Source organism: Maylandia zebra, linkage group LG10, assembly GCF_041146795.1.
Source record: "Maylandia zebra isolate NMK-2024a linkage group LG10, Mzebra_GT3a, whole genome shotgun sequence".
In the NCBI taxonomy this organism is placed as follows: domain Eukaryota; kingdom Metazoa; phylum Chordata; class Actinopteri; order Cichliformes; family Cichlidae; genus Maylandia; species Maylandia zebra.
In genome coordinates, this window is record NC_135176.1 from 26,084,001 (window position 1) to 26,100,761 (window position 16,761).

Sequence of the window (16,761 nt, forward strand, 5' to 3'; positions counted from 1 at the left end):
TAAAATGTCCCCTTCAGCCTCAAGTCGGCCAATAAAACTTATGACTGGTGCAATTTGACAATCGGCTGTTCCTGCTTTGCCTCCAGTACAGTACAGTACAGAACAGTACATTGCGGGGGGGCTTTGCAGACTCTGGGCTCCGGGGTGTTGTTGATGTTGCTTCGCTCCGCCTCTGGTGGACTGATTGGCTGAGCTGTCATGTCGTTCCCCCAGCTCTCTTCCCCACTGGCCAATGCGCACAAAGCCCTCTCTGCACCCTCAACGCAACTGTATTCAGAGATACATGCCTTTGTGCTCTAGTACGACGCGACCCTAATGGCCTCGTAGCGACTGTGATATTCCGTGTTTGTATGAGAGCAGGGCAGCCCTGTTCGCACACACAGCTCATCTCCAGATGCGTCTGGCCCTGGCGGGTGTAGCGGCTGAGATGCTGAGCGGCGCAGCCAGCAGAGCTAGGCCGAGGCTCGGCACCTTCTTGCTGGCCCCCGCCACCAAAACAGTACCGCCGCTGGCAGGCACGGGGAGCCAGAGATTTCGGTCAACGTCCTCGATGCAGGGATATTCAGAGATGGCACGAGAGCGGTCGAAGACTGTCACGTCGTTTTATAACCAGTCTGCAATAGATTCTTCTGCAGAAAAGGTAATAAATGTGACGGGTTCCCGGTCTTTTCTCCTGAAAAGGTCTCAGAACTCTTGGGTAACTAAGCTAGCTGTAGCTAGCTGCGGCTGGGTTGTGCTACGTTCAGGGGCAGGTGGAAAAACAGTGACATGCTGCTACTTAAAAGAGCAGTGCTTTAGCCTTCAGAACTAATGTTTTGTCAGTTAGAAGCTTAAAAACGAATTCCTTCTATAAGAGGAATAAAGCTGTCACCTACATTGCAGTGTCTGTAGTTGTAATTTGTAATTTTCCTTTAATATTTCGGAGATTCCTCTAGCAAAAGAAAAGAGCGTGCTTTGTTCTGTTATTTTGTTGTTGTTGTTGTTTTAAGTCATATAGTGTATTGAATTATAATGGTCTATTTAATAATAATAATAATTCAGTAATAATGTAAAGCGGCTGACATGCCCGGTACCGAAGACCTGAACGCAACGCCCGGGTAAATTTATCTGCAGCCTGCTGAGCTTCTAGACAAATTATAACGTCGGTTCTTTGCTGTCGCTGATGTTTACCGGACCAGACGAGGTGCCAACGCAAAATTGTAATATTAGCTACACTATAGACATAAGACGATTGTCCAGTAACAGGAGACTTGATGGTGTAAAGTTTCAGCGATGGAGCTGAGCTGACGTTGCCCCAGTTAATGAGAAGCAAGTCTAACAATCTGTTCTGCCAATCTCTAAAATACTTTGCCTTAAAGTGAAATAAAAGAAAGAAAACACAACTCCTGAATGAATGTCGCCATGTTAACTAGTATTATTATTATTATTGTTATTGTTACCAATAAAAATAGCATAGATGCTTTTCTTCCTCCTGGCTCAGTTTTGTTTTGTTTTTTTGGTCACATTCTTCAGTTTTTTTTCACTTACTTACTTACTCACTTACTGGAGTGAATATAAGAAGTACTCTTACAGCAAAAAAGAGGAAGGAATTGAAATATTGAAACAAAACACTACCCAACGACAACATTTTCACTTTACGGAAGACAAATGTTATTGTTTTGTACAGTGATATCGATGCGATGGCTTAATGTTTGCATCAGTATACATAATGTAATACGACCAATCCAGCAGATTGTTGTTTCCAGTGGGTCCTACACCCGCAGGTAGGACCTACTGCAAACATTAGGACTGCACTGACATTACTTAGCATTTAGATCCTGGAGCAATGAGTAGTGTTTTTCCACTTGTACATTCTCCACTTGTGCATGTCGGTTTAGCACTGGAGTGTCAGTGTCCTTTTGGGGTAAACACAGCTAGAGCTTATAAAACTGATGCCTGTTTGACTTAGGTGTGCCTGTTAGGCTCCATTTATCCTGGGTTCTAACTTGAGATCTGTTCCCAGATCTGTAGACCATCACCAGGCATACAGCTGTGCATTCTGCTTGTATTTACACAATGCTTTTTACTTGTGCACCTGCAAATTGCATCTTACTGTGGGGTGTGAATGAATGTTATTGACTGGACCTGCAATTTAAAGATGCATTATTCTAACAGTTACTACAGTTTTTATGTTTTTTATCACACTGTAGTATGTTTGATTTAATCAGGCTACTGCAGTGATTCAACAGGAAATCCAAACCATGAACCATTTCTTTAGTGTTCTTGTCTTTCTAGCTAGCTCAGATTGTGCTACTGGCATCTCGCTGTGGCACCCTCGGATCCATTTTGGAGCTGATGCCACGACTTGCTCCAGCTGGTGAGCAGAGTTGGAGTGCTATAAAGTACTGGAGCACACCGTAACATTGCATGCATGCATGTGCACTGTTATAGTGCACATGCCTGTTGTAAGGTTTTATAATGTGGCAAGTTTACATACATTAGTCAGTGATGACTGAGCACAGTATTAAATGTTAGACTTGCTTTACCACAGTGACTTACCTCCATCTTAGCCTCTGTAACTAATAGGGCTGGGCCATATTATACCGTTCACGGTAATACCGGTATAATGTTAGGCAACGATAGGAAAATGAAATATCGCGATAGAATGGGAGTAAAACGCGCATGCGCAGTGCCTTTGTTTTCATACGCACATGGCCGATTGTTGAGTGAAACAGATGATCCAGAATTGGTTTGTAAAAATGGTGCAACTTCCATGATGTGGAACTGGTTTGGTGTTTGTCCGTCAGATACACAACAAAGCACATTTTTTTGCAGAACATGCAAGCGGCCGTTGTTATTGTCGTATTTGTCGGACTAAGATGCTCTTAAATCTGGGAGTAATCTGGGTCCTAAACTCCGTAAACTTCAGGTCAAACGAACACTGCAGCATCACTTAGAGTTAAAAACAGTCTAAATTCTTTCATCTTTAATAAAACGATCAGCATTGCTGCTTTACCAGGTGTAACTATGAAGTTTAACTTCCAGGCATCCATGAAAACAAAAGTTATTACATTTAACGGAGTTAGAAGTTAGCAGGAAGCTAGCGGAAGTTAGCTCGCTAGTTACCTAAGCATGATATTGCATGTTCTGACTGAGAGATTTCTGAAAAAAATCAAACGTACACCTCTGCTATCACTTGCAACATAAATGAAGACAGGAAACTAAACAGCAGTGACGTTTGTAGGGTTACTGAAGTTGGGCTAGCTGGTATATAATGATGTGCTACGTGATCGCTAGCGACACAGCTATGTTAGCATAACATAAACAGTGAAGCTGGAGGACGAACACTAACACTTTTCCACTTATAAAAGTTAACGTGAAGGTTCTTCATGGTTAGAGACAAATGCAATCGCATGGCAGGATGCTGTAAACGGACCAAACTTCAGTCAGGAGAACAACTGAGATAATCCATCCACAATACGAGGTTAGTCATTAATATACTGCAACAACATGGGAATAGAGCAGCTGCCAGAGAATTCAACATTAAGGAATCAATGGTACAGAAGTGGAGGAAGCAAGAAGAATGAGTTTAATAAAGTTTGATTTATCTGACTGCTTTGTTTCGCTTAATGTGCCTTATAATCCCGTGCACCTTATGGTCCGAAAAATGCGTACTGCACACTGCAGTTTAATGTTGCAAAGCACCTCTTTTTAACTTCAGTGGATATTATACATGGTTATGCTCAGGACATGTCAGCCCATTTCTAGTGGAAATGCCTTTTGGTTAAACTTTCAGCAAGCAATTTGCATTTGTACTGTTACATTTTTATAAAGCTTTAATGTACATAAAAACCAGCTTCTTGTTTAAGTGAATATAAATGGAAGGTTGTCTTTTTGCGCTAGTAATGTTGTGGAGTTGTATTTTGTCTCGCATCAATTATATCGTCGGTTATATCGTTATCGCAAATTTTCAAATATATATCGTGATAAATATTTTTGGCCATATCGCCCTGCTCTAGTAACTATCACTGTCAGACACTGACTTTATCTGAGAGATATATATCTTCCCTGTCTTTCTATCGATAATTTTTTCTTTAAATCTGATTATATTCTAATCGATATAGAGATGGAAAATAATTCTTGAAAACAAACGTATTCTTACAAGAAAGTCTAACAACGATGTCTAGGTGATGTTGAAGCTGTAATGCGCTGAACATGGTTCTCTGTTGGCAGTGCGTTAGCAGACAGGATAGCTAATTGTGGGCTGTGTGTAGAGAAGAGCGAAGTGCTAACATTTAATTGCATTTAAAACAATGAAGGGTGTCTGCTGCAGCCACCGTCTTTTCTTTCTAATGCATTTTGTTAAATTAAAACAATTATCAGAACTGTGATTTAACAGTCTTAAGGCTTTGTTTTAACAAATTGAGTCAACAAAATCTACAGGCCTAGTCAGTGATAACAGGTATCACGAAGCTGGTTATCAACTTTCTCTGCAGACCAGTTTTTCTGCTTCAGGCTCTGTGTGTGCAGATATGAAGGGAGTGTTTCATGTGTTCTTTCTATTATCTACAGCACCAAAATGGACCAAATGAGAACATAATAATACACTAAGCAAATGCATCATTGTTGCTGCAAGCACATCAAAATAGCAGTGCTGTTTTGTACATCCATATCCTGCCTTCGACATCGGTGCATGCTTTTGAAGGCTTGGCCTCACGAGAGGAAATAAAACACACAGTCATGCAGCGAGCGTATAACAAGCTGAGTTTTAGATGTTTCGCTCCAAGCACTTTTGCAGTTTTTTCAAAGTGCCCAGAGCTTTTAGTCTCAGGAACCTTTGTTTCACGACCAGGCAAATAAGTTCACAGACAAAAAAAAGTTGCTAATGTTTTTACATGTGTGACTTTTTAGAAATGTAGTGATTGGATAAAGACAGCTGTCTTTTCTGCTTTCACAGCTCCAGGTCTCTCTGTCTGGGTAGACTTAACCGCCATCAAACAATCACAAAGTAATGCTTTAGTTTTCTGAGTTACTGCAGTTTGGAAGGCCAGATTATGGACTTTCTGAATATAAATTATATACCGCAGTGAAAATGTTTCGTTATGTTTTGCGAACACTCAGCTCTGCTCGTCACCTGGACCAGAGTGTACAGCTAAGACAAGTATGGAGTGTCCTTCAGTGTCCCAGCTAAAAATCTGCATGAACTGCCTGAAGGACTTTATCTGTCACAGGCTAAACAGCCAGTCATTTATGTGGATAACAATCATGTGTGTTTTTACGGCTGCACACTCGAAACTAAAACACAATCTCAACCCTGCTGTTATGATTGTGTGTGTAATTTTATGTGCCGCTTTCTCCCTAGGCCTCTGTTCGACTGACTTTAGCAACCCTGTTGTATTCTGGGAAGTCTGCCGATGGACACCACATCTTGGTAAATATTTCAGCCGTGCTGGGATTTCTGTAAAGTGTAACAATAATGAGACTTCTGAGACTCTTCATTGTTATTTCTGTGTGTTTCTACGCTCACAGAGCAGTGCCAAGTACCTCCACAAGGAGCTGCCTGTACGAATCGCTCATCGCATCAAGGGTTTCCGTAGTTTGCCCTTCATTATTGGCTGCAACCCCACGATTCTGCAAGTGGTAAGCGCACAGCTCTCCAGACACACCCAAATACAGTTTACAGATTGCTGAGCTATACAGGAAGTGGGCCCTGTAACTGATTATATAAATAGAAAGTAACAATACTGCGCAGGAAAGTCTTGACAGAAAGCGCTCTTAAGATGCTCCCTGTCCACTCCCGTCAGAGTGGACAGGGAGGTATGGCTGTGCATTAAGAGGTACAGCAGGTTTATGGTTCAATACCAAGCTGAAATACGACTGCAAGAACTGAAAGGAGGGGTTTTATTTATACACATAATGGTGACATCAAACAACCTGTAGACTCTTTATGGGATATCCATATCCTGTAAAGATGGGTCATACCAGGAATGTTGTACCGTTCTGTTTTTTTATTAAAATAAAGAGCATCAATGGCTGACGCAGGAGCTGCAGCTTGTGATTTGAAAGCACATGTTTGTATTCAGGTTTGTAGTAAAACTGTCCTGGGTACTATTAATGCTGAACAATAAATGCAGGTTTTGTTTTCTGCCACCCAGATGTTGTTTTTCAGGAAGAGCATTGCATATTACCGCAACAAATTGCACATTTGACATTTTTAGGTGGAAGTTCCCATATTTGGACAAAGTGATGGGGTTTTAAGTTATCATCTGATTTTTTTTTTTTTTTTTTTTTTTTTTTTTGGTTTTTTTTTAGGAAGCTTGGTTTGCAATATGCATCATAAACATGCTTATAAACACATAAGTGGTGCTTAGTAACAGACAAATACACAAAACTGAAGCACAGGCTGCCTGGATGGTCATTATCAGAAAGCTTGTCTTATTATTTGTCATTTAAAAAAAAAACTTCAGAAGGCACCAACACTGCAAACACAGTGGAGAGGTTCAGTTCACTTATTTGAGTTAGCAGAGGTGAGCGCAGGCAGTAAGGTGTCAGCACACCTGTCAGTCTAAGCTGCCGTGCCCTTAACGGTTAGCTTCAACAGTATCCAAATGTAGGAAGCAGAAAAAAGTCCCACAAAACCTTTTATTTTCTGGATGCTTTCCGGGGCTGTTTAGTTGGTCATTTTAACACAGGAGTCTATGGAGATTGATCCACTTTCAGAAACAACCTCATGTGGCCATTCGAGGAGCCTTTTGGCACTTAATTGTGGTTTGTTTTCCTGCCACTTTCCACTTTCCTGCCAGCTGTCGCAACTACTTTGGAATGATTTTCTGGCACCAAATGCAAAATATTTTGAAACAATGCAATTTCTCAGATTTGGTAATATTTGCCATTGTACTATTTTTAAATCATAAATAGGGTTTAAATGACATCGAAAACACTGTTTTATTTAAGTTTCTGACAGTCTTCCAAACTTTTTGCAGGCAAGGTTGTTTTTGATTAACTGTAACGACATCAGTGCCACACCCTGTCCAGTAAATAATTTTGATACTGTTATTTCACACCTGACTTAGGCCTGTCATATCAATAACTCATACTTAATGACTATGCTGTCATTCTCTACTTTCCTAATTTTTCATGGGAAATGTTTCTTCCAGCAGAAACTGTCCACATCAGCAGGATTCTGATCTTGCAGGGCTGTTTAGTTTTTCAGATGCCATTTCAGACAGAGGTCCTTTAAAGCTCCTTTATACATAGATCTCAAAAACTTAACCAGAAAAATACACATGTGTCTGGATATAACAGACTCTTTGACACCAAAAGAATTGTTGTTGTCATTGTTCCCGCTGAGCCTTTAATTCCCCTGCAAGCACTTGGAGTATTTCGCTGCCTCTGCATGTCTCGTTGCTGGTGAACTTTCACCCAGATTCCTTCCTTTTCTGGTATCACGGAACCGCTCTGTGTCGATTACATAAAGCAAAAGCTCCTTTTCTGTGCCACTACTTGTGACGTCGGAGTGACTGTACCTTCACTGTTTAGCTCTTTGATCAGAAGTGAAATAATTGCTGGAACTGATTTTAACTCTCCAACTTTTGCACATCAAGATGATCAGATGGATTTTAATAAGCCAGTCTAGTCATTTATGCAGAATTCTGATTCAGAGAAATTGCTCAACTCTGCAAGTAACAGAAAACTCATCCCACTGATGCTTGGAGAAAGTTGCCACGTGTAAGCCTCACATGGACTTGTCAGTAACACAGTGAGGCCCAGTCAGGGGGGACAGTGCTTGTGGTGTGATGTTTTCTGGCTGAGTGAACGATCACAGAGAAATCGGTCTAACCATAGCCCGCATCTCTCTTCTTTTCTCACAGCATGAACTGTATATCAGAGCCTATCACATGCTCAGTGACTTTCCAGAGGTGAGTGCCCGACCCACTCAAACACGAACAGTAAACACACACGCGCACAAACACGGGTCACAAGTTCAAGTTTTATTTCTCAGGGAGTGGGTTTGCTCATGAGCAAAAACAGGAAGTGTGAACCTTTTTCCTGTCGAGACGTGTGATGAATCTGCCCGCAGCCGCTTTAGGATTGGCTCATTTGAGTAGTAAACAAGCCGTGACTCTGTTATTAAAACTAATGAAACATTAGCCGTATGCATTGTTCGAGTCAATAAAAATCTGTTTCTCGCCAATCATTCTGTTTGGCATTGAAAGGTCGTAGAGGGAAGGTTAGTGGATAACTCTTCTCTGCTATCGAGTTTAGGATTTGTAGCTTTTCTACGACACTGATTATTGTTTGTATTTATTTGTGTACTGTCAGGGCTATAACACGTGTTCCATCACAGTCATCCTTGCTTGCTAGATGTAATGCATTTCCTGGGTTATCAGTGCCAAACTGTCTCACTGACTGCTGCATGCAGTAGCAAAGTGATCATTGTGTTCTGTTCTTTTTAGGTCTGGACAAAGCAGACGAGTACACCCAGTTCCTCAGTGTGTTCGCACATGTATGATTGGAGATTTCAAACTGGCTGAACGTGTTTTCCTCTGTGTTAATGTAAACACTTAAATCTGATAAGTAACCCTAACATTGTCAGGTTAAGAAAAACAACACCTATTTCAGTGCCTATAAAGGTGTGTGCCTTCTTTATGGAGCGTTGCAACACTGCACTGTGCTGAGACTTTCAGACTCCTCTTGTTCTCTTGTATAAACACATTTCTAAAGAGATGAGGCAGATGCAAGGTTAGCTAAAAATAAAAGGTCCCTAGATTTAAGAGGAAACTACAGAGACAAAGGATCAGATAATGTGACTCTGGGTTGGAGTCACCTATACTACAATAGCTCTCAGGGGAAATCATAGTGTCTAAAAACATCTCTGTGCTACAGAGGCAGGTCACGCTCACCCGGCTTTTATCTGTATGCCTGAAACCTGCTTTGCTTTTACATTTGAATTCTCTCATTGGTGGCTTTAAAATGACAGCGGTTTGCACAGAATTGCTCGACTGATTCTCAGTCACTGGTCCTGTGCATTCTTTATTTATTTCTCAATACACCATTTATGGATTTAAACAACCGTTAATGTGAAGCTCTAGTCGTGAAAGAAACGGACAATTTCATAAATGGAAGCAGCGTTTCTGTGAAAGAAGAAAAAAAAAATCTCTGTGCAGTAGAAGTGTTGAGTATGAGGCTGTTGCTGCACTGAAGCTGACTCTATCAGTGCAGCAGGTAAACATGAAGCGTTGAGTCATTCAAGCCAGAATAAATATAAAATCCAAAATAATTAAAAGGCTCTTCTTAGAGCAGGCTGTTTCTTTAAACGTCGGGTTTCTCGGGTTTAGTGTGAAGCATCTCTGTTTGCAGATCAAGGATCAGGACGTGGAGGCTCGTTTCTGCAAACTAGTGCGGCAGCTGCTGGACGACCACAAGGATGTGGTCACAATGCTGGCACAGGGCTTCAGGGAGTGTCGCAGACACATCCAGGTACAGAGATACTAAGACTGACCTGATTCACCATTTGCTGGAAATGACTCCTTACTAAAACAACTTACTCTCGGTCTGCACAGGTTAGGTTATTAATGTCAGTTTGTTTGTTATTCAGTTTAATTAAACACTATTTTATTATTTGGAAAGACTATTTAAGGCTTTCTCAGCTAACAATGATGTGTTTTCTTAAGAAAGCTGCTGATCTGCCTTTAACTCTTTACTCCTTAAAGCTTTCAGGGAGTCACTCTTGAGGCTCTTTATGTCATATTTCAGGCCTGCTTACAGAACTAAATTACTGGGGCTGCATTAGAAGTTAGTGAGGGCGGTCTTTGCATTTGCAGCTACACAGGAAAAACCTGGAAACTTTTCTAATGGTCATTAAATCACATCTTTATGTCAGAACCTTTATGGGAGGTAGAGCTAAAATAAAACATTTGCTGTGATTCACCAAAAGCTGTTAGAGTTGATAAGTTAGTTTCAACTGTGAAGTTTCAGTTGCTTTTTTTTATTTGCTGTCACAGGATGAGATGGTCATCCGCAACTTCCTGGATACAACGCTGTGCTCTCGTTTGGGAATACGAATGCTGGCCACGCACCATCTCGCCCTTCATGAAGATAATGTACGTGCAACTGTTATTCAAAGGATTTGAAAACCTCTGAACGGTGACGGTTACCCAGAGCAAATCATGCGGTAACTGTTAAGGGGAAAGGTGATAGTTGTCCAGCTTTTCTGCAAACATGGGATTAATGTTGGGTTGGGACCAGTGTTGGTCAAGTTACTAGAAAAAGTAATCAGTAACTAATTACCGATTACTTTCCCAAAAAAGTAATCCCGTTACTTTACTGATTACTTATTTTCAAAAGTAAATAATTACTTAGTTACTTAGTTACTTTTTAAAAACACAATTTACAACCTGAATAGGTGATAAAGCGATAGATCTTTCAGCCCAATTCTACTTTTTCTGCATAATCCATCATACAAAATGTAATCAAATGGAAAAGTCTCTTTTTTAAAACTTGTTTAATCAGTTTTAATCTTTTAACTTTATGCATCAAGCAAAAATTTAATTATATGCAACATTCTCTGACTGGAAGAAATTTGTTTAACATTTAAACCTATTTTCTGCACATTCCAGCACATAATTTTTTTTTTTTTTGTGTGTTTACACTCAGTCTTTCAAATAGATGCAAGTAAAACACAGCAGAAAATAAATAACATCAAAGACTAGCGGTCCTTTTGCTCTATTTTCACCTGTAAAGCAGGAGTAGGGTAGGCGGAGGTTTACCCTGGTGCAGGTGTGCCGCGGTCAGTTGAAGAATCCGCGAGTTTCTCTGTGAGTTTCCCATTACGTCGTAGCTACTCGGTGCTTGCTTGGAAGTTTAGGGGGTTTTTTTTCGCTGTAAAAAGATGTTTTCTTCCCACGCACAACGGACGCTAATGTTTTTGTCACTTTTTATGGAATCAAACTCAAAGCAAGGTCAGTACTTCCACGCTTTAAACGCTGCACGCTCATACTCTCTCCGGCACTCAATATATGATCCATTGTTGATCTGCACACAGCTGTTGTCACGGACTCGCTTACGTCACTGTCATGAGACATTCTCGCAAAAAAAATCACGGTTTTAGTAACGCAGTAACGCAGCGTTCCTACGGGAAAGTAACGGTAATCTAATTACCGTTTTTGCAATAGTAATCCCTTACTTTACTCGTTACCTGAAAAAAAGTAATCAGATTACAGTAACGCGTTACTGCCCATCTCTGGTTGGGACAACAGGATCCTGTCAAATAGAAGTTGCTGGTTTCATGGTGTTTACCTTCAGCTACAAGGAAGCATAAAATACGTCATGTTTGTTTTGGCAGCTGGCTATTTAAGTAAACGCTATTGTGTAATTAAACCAACAGTGTTGATTAATCAGCGGGGATTTAGTTATTTTGTGAAATACTTTTTAGACTTGACTAAAAAGAATGTTTGTTTTTTTCGTTGTTGTTTTTTTGTTCATTCCAGCCTGATTTTGTTGGGATCATATGCAGACGTCTCTCACCCAAAAAGATCATCGAGAAGTGGGTGGATTTTGCCAGGTGAGTGTTTGGTACGGCTTAGTTTATTTCACGTTTCGGTGACTTTGTCTCTGTGCTGACCGAGGCAAACCAGAGTTCATCAGATAACCTTTCAGAAATGGCATGTGGAGCTGTGAATGGGCTCTCATTCTTGTTTGTCTTTGGTAATCTAATCAAGTGACCTTTTATAGACTTGTTTTAACCAAGTTCAAAGGAAGTTTGCAAAGAAACAATCAGAGATACAGCGTGTTCTCTGTCGTTACAGTTTAACATTTGTATGAATGAAATTGGACTTCCATTTAATGAACTGTATGAACTGTAATTGTCATCCAGCAGCATTAGTAGGTCCACTGCTTTGGTTTCTAATCCCACGCAGACAAAACTAACACCTTTCCCATAACTGTGAGGTTTACTTAGTGCTTTGTCCATGGTAACACCCTACACTACGTGTGGCTCCTCCTCCTTTTTTTTAATCAGGTAAAAAAGTCATTAATATTTTTTTAAAAAGTGTCATGAAACAGTTTCATTTCAGTCGTTGTGTGGAAGCAGAGAATTTGTATATATTTTTGACCTTGTAGTCTTCAATATTATGAGAAATGTTCTTGGTGTTTGATAGACGTCTCTGCGAGCACCAGTACGGTAACTCGCCCAGGGTGAGGATCAACGGACACGTAGCAGCTCGCTTCCCGTTCATCCCTCTGCCTCTGGATTACATCCTGCCAGAGCTCCTCAAGAACGCCATGAGGTAAACTAACCACTCACTCACCCACGGAGATGTCCACTGACCTCAAATCAGCTTGTGTTAAATAAAGTTATATTGAATGATTTGGCTGGGTTTTTTTTTTTTTGTCTGACAGTGAAAAATTATGTGAATCAGTAAAATAATAGATGAGCAATAATGTGATGGCAATAAAGGATCATTGAGGGAGAGCAGTGAAGATTTTAGTTGGTGCTGTTTGACTGGTGTGAGTGAGCCCTGGAGCTGGCTTAATGTTGGCACCAGTGTAGCTGTTGCTAATGGTTTCCAGGGCAACAGCGGGAGAGAAGGGGTGCAGTTTGGAAAATGACTGGCTCTTTTGATGTAGCTTTTAACGAGTGTAGAGAATGTTGTTGATTTCAGCTTGGACATAGAAGCCAAGTCCAAGTCGGTGTGCACACAGGTCCTTTTAAAAAAATTTTTACTGGGCTATTGGACCAGCATTTAGAAAGATTATTGTGTGTCATCCACCTGGAAAAATTGAGATTTTCATGTGTCACAACAGTGGCTCTGGCACAATTTAATTTAGTATTATGCACAAGAAGAACAGGTTTGCAACAGAATCTTCACTGTTCGCTCAAAAGCCTGAAAAAGTATGTAGTTTAGACTACACATCTGCTTTTTAGCACACAACTTAAATTTAAAAGTGGATTGCATCAGTTAATCAATTAAATGAGCTGAATACTTGCTCTTGCCTCCTCTGATTGACAGACTGTAGAAAAACAAAAGTATTATTAAAAAGATTTTTTTTTTTTTTTTTTGCATAGTGGATTGTTATTAAATGGGAGTACAGTTGTCACATCGATCTTCAATTTGCATCTTCAGGGCCACCATGGAGAGCCATCTGGACACCCCATACAATCTCCCCGATGTGGTTGTCACCATCGCTAATAACGACATAGATTTTGTCATCAGGTGAGTGCCAGAATTGTAATCCAGGTGTGTCCTGAGCCTCTGAGCAGGTTTACCTGTCCAGGCATGGTGACCAAATACCCAAACCAGCCCAGTTGATTTCTTTTAATGTGTAGGACCAATAATTTGTACTTCCTTTGCAAATCTGTGCGCTCCTCACTGCTGCAGGGGAGACTTCCTGTAACAGAAGGTATCGTTACAAGTTTTTGTTGCCATTTCTTTCTAATTCAGGATCTCGGATCGCGGCGGCGGTATCCCTCACAATATCATAGACAAGGTGATGGACTACCACTTCAGCACAGCTGAGGAGAGTGCACAGGATCCCCGCATGAGCAACCTCTTCAACAACATCACCAACAGTGGGAATCAGTCTAACCCTATGCATGGGTAAGCTCTTTACTGATGCACTTCTGTTTGTGTCAAAGATAAGAGAGGAGTATTGATTTTATCCAGTCTCGATGATTCCAGTAGGCTTCTTTATGAGCCAGTAAAAGCTCTGATGGCTGCCTGTATTTACCTGCAGCTTAATGTTTCACCTACAGTAAATCACTTTCAGCCTGGTGTGATTCTGTCACTTCACGTAATCACCTTAAACCTGTTGCCTGTGTGTTGTACAGGTTTGGCTTCGGCCTACCCACGTCTAGGGCCTATGCGGAGTACCTCGGTGGCTCTCTGTCTATTCAGTCTATGCAGGGCATTGGCACTGATGTTTATCTGCGTCTGCGCCATATTGATGGCAAAGGAGAGAGCTTCAGGGTGTAAGGGTTCCCCACGTCAGTAATCCATGTAGACGCCAGCCAGGAAATCAGGCCGTGCAGGAGTGCAGAGGGTTTCCCACGACGAAGGCTGGTGAGGACGAGGACGAAAAGTGTTTTTCAGAAAGCTCCTAAATTCACTAACCCACTACTTGTTCTTTAGTTTGTCTTTTTGCCTTAGACTGATTATAAGCTATGTTACCTGTCAAGGTGATGATTTCTGTTGTTTTTCCTTTTGTGTTCTTTTTGTTTTGTACCCTGTGGCATGTTGTATTGAAGTTTGAGGGGCGGGGCGGGTAATGAACTTTGAATGTGTAGGTTATCGGGACAAACTGTGCATGATAATTGATATTATTGATGACGATGATTATGAGAGACAGAGGAAAGCAAGAAAGAAGAGCTTCAGTTTTAAAGAAGTTCATGATGAAGTTGCATATCTAATAGCCTCAAAGTAGAAATTTCGATGATAAATGTTTCAAGTGGAACTATTGAGACACTCCAGCAGCCCTGTCAAAATCTCCTCAAAGTTATCAATGCTGCTCATGTGTTAAATTACCAAATCCTCCCAGCGTGTCATTGACTGCAAGGGGAAACGTTGGTAGAAGCAGTATACATGCTTCGCTTAATTATCCTCTTCTTAAAGCTCATGCGCTCTCCTCAAACACCGCTTTCTTCTTCTGCTGTACAGCTGTGGCTCTTAAAAACAGAAGAAACTGCCAAAAACACCAAATGCTCATTAACACATTTCTGTCTTCTGTTCTGATGAGCGTCTTCGTCGAGCAGCGTCTTTGCAGAGCTTTTGAACGGGGAAGTCGACCGAGATGTTCAGCTGCCTTACGCGTGACACTAGTCCTTTAACTGCATGCTGAGTTCTTTTGTTTTCTTTGTGGTACTTACCTTTATTGGGTCACACAGACGCACACCATGTCAGAACGTTTCACTAGTAATGAATAGGTTTCCTGTTGTAATGCTCAGTGCAGATCATAGCAGGCTTTAACATTGTAACAACTTTCAAAGTAACAATATACCAGAGAAGTATTGTCTGATATACGCTTCTTTATTCGTTATTTGACTGTTTTCTCACAGTTTTTCTTTAGGAAGGTGTATATTTTCTTTTTAAAACAAGGCTTTGCAGAAGGTCCCATTTAATTTCACAGCATCAGTAGACAAAGGAGTTTCTCCACCGTTAGCCAAGTTTGCTGGTCTTCTATTAGGTATAGATCACTGCTTGATTATGTCATTATTGTGAATGGCCAAACTTGTAAGTAGGACACACTTTATGTGTGTGTATAGTCAGTGTGATTGTCAATTTGGTGGATGAAAAAGTAGCACCAGTACCCTACAGGTGGGTTCAAAGCTTCCGGCTTCCTCCCACAGTCTAAAGGTGTACATGTTAGGGTGATTGGTGACACAAAATTGTCCGTCTCTCTGTGTTTGCCCTGCGATAGGCTGGGGCTCCAGAAAATAGATGCATAGATGGACCGATGAAAAACAGAATGTGTTTGAGAAAATAATGAGATAACCATGTTGTGATCTCAGTATTTGTACAAGAAAATCACAGCAGCATCTGTACGGACACTGTTGGGAGTAGAGAAAAAAAATCGAGCAGAGTCAGGTGTTGAAAAAGTTGCGATATATGAGTTAACACAAACACTCCTTGCAGTTTGTTGAACATTCCCCAGTGGGTCCCAGCTCCAACAGATCAATCAGAAAGCTACACCTCTTCTGTTTGATCCGTGGGCTTGTTATTGCATTAACTTTTTTTGTTTCATTTGAAAGGGCATTAGAAATCTTAGGATGTTATCTGCAAGATGTAACATCTCTAAATTTTTAAAATCCGTCAGGTTTTTGTTTGTTTGTTTGTTTGTTTGTTTTTAGATTTCAGTGATACGGTCTTTATCATTAGCCTGAAGTTGTGTGACATATTATTCTACAGCTGAATGCATATTACTTGTATAGACTATGAACTGGTTAGAAACAAAATGACAAAGATCTTTAAAAAGTTGAGTAGAGAAAGCTTCATTTCTTCTTTCCCTGATTTTACATACAAATTAGTTCAAATGCCATTTTAAACCTGTGAAACATTGTGAACGTATTCTTTTGCCTTCAGAATCTATTTAATTTTGTAAAGGCTGGTATTTATTTTGACATTTTGTGAAGCAAAAACAGCCCCCTATGATTAACTGTTTAAAGGTCAGAGAGGGTATACTGTCTGTACCTGTATTCTTGATGAAGCCTTCTACATGTTTTTATTACTGATTTGACAGTCTTGAAGTTCTTGTATATACTTTAGCGTATACACGTTAAGGCGAGGGAGCATAAACAATCATAGCTTCAAAAAATGCAGGTGAACATTTGAGGTTTGTATCTCCTTTTGGAAATATTACTGTAAAGAGCATTTTGAGGATTCCTCCTATTAAAAAAAAAAAATGCTGAGAGTGGTTTTGCACATTTTGAATTTCACTGCCAGGCTGTAGCTTTTCATAAACATAAAATGTGCACTGTATGCCCCCTGTAGGCCACAAAAGAGAAGGGCAGACTGAAAAATACTGTTCATGGAGAGAATATCAAGTGATTTTTTTTTTTCCAAGGAAGAAGAGGACATGGTGAATACAAGTTAATTTAATTGTCTAGAATTCAGATTAATTTTGCATTTTAAAATGAGGATCAGAAAAAAGTTCATTTAGAAATGATCTCCAGTACAATACCAAAATATTCAAGTCATGTTACTGAGAAAGTGTGCTTTTTTTTTTTTCTCTGACTGAAATTAGTTTCTCCCACATTTTCTGTAGATATTAAATTTCACTTTGTTGGAA

The 16,761-nt window shown here is 40.3% G+C and overlaps 1 protein-coding gene across 1 annotated transcript; it reads left to right on the forward strand.

The window, feature by feature from the left end:
- The first annotated feature begins 237 nt into the window (after window positions 1–237).
- bckdk (branched chain ketoacid dehydrogenase kinase) lies at window positions 238–16,761 on the forward strand. Its single transcript, XM_004573479.5, has 11 exons — window positions 238–640; window positions 5,342–5,410; window positions 5,509–5,619; window positions 7,851–7,898; window positions 9,340–9,459; window positions 9,984–10,082; window positions 11,469–11,542; window positions 12,138–12,266; window positions 13,104–13,193; window positions 13,422–13,577; window positions 13,808–16,761. The coding sequence occupies exons 1-11, from the start codon at window positions 395–397 to the stop codon at window positions 13,950–13,952; spliced, it is 1,287 nt and encodes a 428-aa protein (XP_004573536.1). The 5' UTR covers window positions 238–394; the 3' UTR covers window positions 13,953–16,761.